We start from the raw sequence: 5,602 nt of genomic DNA, 5'->3' as shown, positions 1-5,602 counted from the left end.
CTTGCAGTCTTTTTTTATTGAATGTTTTCACCCGTGTGGTGATGTTATTATTGAAACAATTTAATGAGCTGTCTCTGAGAAAATCATGCGGGTGGTAATGTAGGTGTCCCGATGACCCGACTCGGATTTTGATGAAATTACGCAGTGACCTTGACCATAAAGTTAACCCCCACTCCCTATATTTGAAAATGTATAAAATGATACTTTGGTTGCTGAAATAGGTAAAGTATTGACTGGAATAATGAGGAGATTCAAATTTGATGAAACAACGGGATTTCAAAGAACTTTACTTTGCCAACCTTAAAGACCTGAAATCTGTTAAACACCAGTCATATTGCATATCAGTATAAAGGAAATATTTTCTTCTATCACATTGATTCATTAAAAGCACAATATTATCAATTCTGGTGGTAATACATACTGCTGAATATGAAAAATTGGCTGAATCTTGATCTTGACCTTTGTCAATGACCTTGATCTCTGATCATAAAACTAATTGCATAAATGAACTCCCCATATCAGAAAACACTTGAAATGATGCCTTATTTACTGAAATAGGCAAAATATTGACTAATATTTGAGGAATTTCAAATTTCCCGCTCACCAGGATTTGGCCTTAAAAACATCCGCCTATAAAATTCAAAAAGTGTTGATTATAGAAATCTAAGGAAAAGTTCCGCCAAACGGACAATGGTGTACAGAGGTTCATGCTCAGTTTTTCTAACCATATGCTTGGATTTGATAATGGCTCTGTCAAAGTTGGCCATTTTTACTATATATTTTAATGTAACGGATTCTCTGGATGTTTTGGCATCAAATTTTGAATGGACCAAAAATGGGGTAAAATTTGGTCTGATGAAAAAACAAACTTTACCATGTCTGATTAATCTATTTGAAGGGTAATTGGTGAAAATTTAAAAAAGCGGAAGAAAATGGATGGATATATATATATATATAATGCAAAAATACCTATGTTTCATTTTGGATTAAAACATTTTCCTGTTTAGTTTGCATACTTAATGAACGGGATTATTGTGTTCATGATGTTTTATCAAAGTTAATTGGTGGTCAAGTGGGCTTGTGTAGCGGCTGCGTTGTGTTGTTATGACTCTGCCCATTCGCTCCCCTCGGGACTCGAACTCACAAGCTCCGGCATGGGAGTTGGACTCTCTAACCAGAAGGCCAAAACTCAGGGCTCTGGTCTTGTGACCAGAGAATCCTTTTGAGCTGTTGGGAGTGAGGTTTACTAACTACATCTGCACAGCGACACCTGCTGGCCTCCGTTACACTTGTTTCCCTGAAAAAGCAATAACACAATGACTGAGTCATCAGCAAATTTAATAATAAGACGGTCCTCATGCTGGTTCCGGCACATGTTTGTGTAGCACACACTGGGACCCACCCATACTTGGGTGTACTCAACACTAACCACTAAAACCCGTCAATCATTAGTTATACTTATTTGTAGGGTTCGGGTAGGTTGTCATAGAGTGGTAACAAATATGAATTTTGGCTGCTATTTTAATCAACCAGGCCAATTGGGGCCAAAAATCAGTAATGGCAGACTGTCCTTTAACCACTATATCCTAATTGTGTGACAGCTGTTGTCAGGGTCACCCCACAACCCTGCAGAAAGGGTTTTGTGATATCAGGATGAAGCACTCAGAGGTCACAAAAATGAACATAGAGAGGACTTGTAACCTTGCCAGAAAGATGTGTCGGCATCGATTAATAGTCTCTGGTCCCCTCCCCTCCCAGGGTACTGATGAGGCGTTTAGCAGGCTGACATCGTTAAATAGGTGGCTGGCGCAGTTTTGTAGACAGCAAGGCTTTAGCTTTATTGATAACTGGCCTTCATTCTGGGGCCACCGTGGCTGGATGCCGGACAGCCTCCATCCTACTGGGGAAGGCGCCGCCATCTTGTCTGAGACAAGATCTTGTCTGATCTTGTCTCATAGATAGAGCTCTACAGGGAGGGTACCATTAGGAATCTACAGCAGGCCACGGAGCAGGTGATTAGAGACCCTGCAAGGCTTATGACAAATGTGGATGTGGAATCCATTAGCGGGGAATTTAGTGTAGAAAATCCACTATGGTGATAGTGCAGTTTATTTGCCAGGGAGGGAATTTCAACAAGTTGAGACTGTGGCCTGCTTCCGTAGTCGTGTCCATAAAAATCATAGAAGGGTATGCTTTCCAAACTTAATACCCATTACTATATTGGATGATGTTGAAATTGAGGATGGCCCAGTGGTTGTTCCAGCAATAGCAAAGATTTCGTGTCTGCTACCTACAACGCACGTGGAATGTCTTAAACCTAAACCTACTTCTAGGCATCTTATATATGCTACTCTGGAACCACCCCTAAACCCAAACAGTTCAACTGTCAACCCCACTGAGGTCCTTAGACTGGGTCTCATTAACATAAGATCACTGTCCTCAAAATCATTGTTGATCAATGATCTAATTATTGATCATCACTTAGATATGATTGGGCTATGTGAAACCTGGCTTAAACCTACAGCTGTCCTCCCCTTAAATGAGGCCTGCCCACCAGCATATACATTTAGTCACTTCCCTCGTGATGCGAAGTAAGGCGGGGGTGTTGCTCTTATTTATAAATCTAGGTTTAGGTTATTAGCTGTTGGGGGTTACAGATATCACTCGTTTGAGCATCTGATTCTCTGCTCTGCTCAGGATATTACACATTGCCAAGGTCAGAAGAATAAAAATAAGTCATATTACTTTGTCACTGTATATAGCCCTCCTGGCCCATATTCTCAATTCTTAGATGAATTTGGTGCGTTCATTTACAGTAGAAGTCTTTCGGAAAGCGCTGTAACTAGGTTTAGGTAAGTTGGAGAGGAAATGGCGTCTCACTAATTTAGAAGATCTTCACTTAGCCTGGAAAAAGAGTCTGTTGCTCTATAAAAAAGCCCTCCGTAAAGCTAGGACATCTTACTACTCATCACTAATTGAAGAAAATAAGAACAACCCCAGGTTTCTTTTCAGCACTGTAGCCAGGCTGACAGAGTCAGAGCTCTATTGAGCCGAGTATTCCTTTAACTTTAACTAGTAATGACTTCATGACTTTCTTTGCTATTAAAATTTTAACTATTAGAGAAAAAATTACTCATAACCATCCCAAAGACATACTTCCTCCAAACTACTTCCTACTTCACTTCCTCCACATCATCAACATGTCTATTAGACCCCATTCCTACCAGGCTGCTCAAGGAAGCCCTACCATTAATTAATGCTTCGATCTTAAATATGATCAATCTATCTTTATTAGTTGGCTATGTACCACAGGCTTTTAAGGTGGCAGTAATTAAACCATTACTTAAAAAGCCATCACTTGACCCAGCTATCTTAGGTAATTATAGGCCAATCTCCAACCTTCCTTTTCTCTCAAAAATTCTTGAAAGGGTAGTTGTAAAACAGCTAACTGATCATCTGCAGAGGAATGGTCTATTTGAAGAGTTTCAGTCAGGTTTTAGAATTCATCATAGTACAGAAACAGCATTAGTGAAGGTTACAAATGATCTTCTTATGGCCTCAGACAGTGGACTCATCTCTGTGCTTGTTCTGTTAGACCTCAGTGCTGCTTTTGATACTGTTGATCATAAAATTACAGAGATTAGAGCATGCCATAGGTATTAAAGGCACTGTGCTGCGGTGGTTTGAATCATATTTATCTAATTTGTTCATGTAAATGATACAGTTAATGCATTAACTGTATCATAGTGAGCCTTAGAACTTTTCAGCCTACCCTCGTACTTTTCATATTTTCCAATCAAACTCAGCACATTTCTGCAGCGTTTTATCAGAAGTGTATGTGCATGTCCCTGCTGCACCCTCACCTGTCACTTTGTGCTGTGCATGCAGATGCTGAGGCGGGCTGTGATCTGTTGCTCTCTGCTGGTCCTGGTTGGTGCCCACGACTGTCCAGATGGAGGAAGGTGCAAAAACGGACAAACGTGCTGCAGCGACCCAGCAAACGGATACCAGTGCTGCCCGTTTCATCAGGCATGTTACCCTGCACTCTGAAACGACCAAAAATACTTGAACTAAGACTCCACCTGCACAAAGCCAATCATGATTAACCTGTTTTACAAATTCATTAATCATTTAGTTTCTTAAAGACAGCTAAGTTGTCCATAAGGTCAGAGACACAACTGTGAGTTGATTTTTTTTTTTTCTGTCAGCCCATCTCATTTTGGCCAAAAGTTAACTTCTCAAATGAATAAACAGTTGAGACCTTCCCACACATTTGAACAGCTTTTTTGCCAGCTAGCAGCCAATGTGAGCATTTCAGGGCTTCTGGTATATTTCCTATTTGAAACCAAAAATGTGTGTGTGTGTGTGTGTGTGTATATATATATATATATATGTGTGTGTGTATATACCTCTTTTTATTTTATGCAAAAAATATATGGATTTGATTCATTTGTTTTTACGTCAGCCAAGCTTGAACCTTCGTGCGCATGCGTGAGTTTTTTCACGCCTGTCGGTTGCGTCATTCGCCTGTGGGCAGGCTTTGAGTGAGCACTGGTCCACCCCCCTCGTCGGATTTTTATTGTCAGGGAAATGGCGGAATGATTTGGGCTTTGCTCCATCAGACTTTTTTCAGAAACTGTTAGAGACAGGCAGCTGGAAACCATTCAGAAAATTCATTTGGCTTTCAGTGAAAATTTTTTGGGCTTCACAGAGATTAAGGAGTGTTACTACCGCTTTAAGGATGGCCCACGATGGTGCACGGTGCGCCGCGCTCCGAGCCACGATCGACAGGCAGAAAACACCATTTCATTTCTAAACGGATAGCTGTATGGCTCCGGGACCATCGTGTGCAATTTCTCTGGTTATCACAAGAGCTGGACATCAGCCATTTTCCGGCAGATTTCACTTTAAACAAGAGATTTTGTCATGGAAAGCCGCGCGGAGGCTTCGTGCGTCACGATGGATTCACTGATGGAGCGAGACAAAGAACACCTCCGTTTTGGAGTGTCAGAGGACAAGTTGGGACATGCCCAGCTCTCCACAATTTCTCTTATACTCGTTTGACTGGTAAGCCACTGAAAGCCGAGATAAGCATGTCCCAACCAACTACGGAAGCCCAATGGTGGCAAACGTCAAACTCAAATTCAGAACAATTTTAACAATAGAGCCACCTCTTGGCAAAAACGTGCATGTCAGCCATAAGAAAGGCTGCACACTCCCCACCTGGTATAATAGTTTATACCACTACTCACCATCCTTATGAAAGAGTAAGATGACCTCTGAAACAGGTCGCGAATACACTTTAGGAGTGCCCTTCTTGACTACCTTAACTTCCACTTTACGCACCCTGGTATCTTGACCAGGTAGCGTCTTGACTACAAGTCCAGTGGGCCATTCAGTCCGTTTAACCTGTGAGTCCTTTAGCAGTACGACATCTCCCACCTGCAGGTTACGTCTCTCTGAATTCCACTTTTTCCTCGGTTGAAGTGTCATCAAGTATTCCTGCCTCCACTTCTTCCAAAATTCGTTGGTAAGGCCTTGAACCCTTTTCCAGTGCTTGTTGGAGAGGTCATTAACATCAAAATCCCCTACAGGTGCAGAC

General features: G+C 41.5%; 1 protein-coding gene across 1 annotated transcript in view; it reads left to right on the top strand.

The window, feature by feature from the left end:
* The first annotated feature begins 3,812 nt into the window (after window positions 1-3,812).
* grna (granulin a) overlaps window positions 3,813-5,602 on the top strand; it is a 34,490-nt gene continuing 32,700 nt past the window's right edge. The window contains exon 1 of the mRNA XM_034190909.1: window positions 3,813-4,029. Coding sequence (XP_034046800.1) covers window positions 3,883-4,029 — 147 coding nt within the window. The 5' untranslated portion in view covers window positions 3,813-3,882. The remainder of the gene's footprint in view (window positions 4,030-5,602) is intronic.

The sequence above is a fragment of the Thalassophryne amazonica genome, chromosome 16 (genome assembly GCF_902500255.1).
Source record: "Thalassophryne amazonica chromosome 16, fThaAma1.1, whole genome shotgun sequence".
NCBI lineage: Eukaryota > Metazoa > Chordata > Actinopteri > Batrachoidiformes > Batrachoididae > Thalassophryne > Thalassophryne amazonica.
This window is presented reverse-complemented; position numbering and strand designations above follow the sequence as displayed.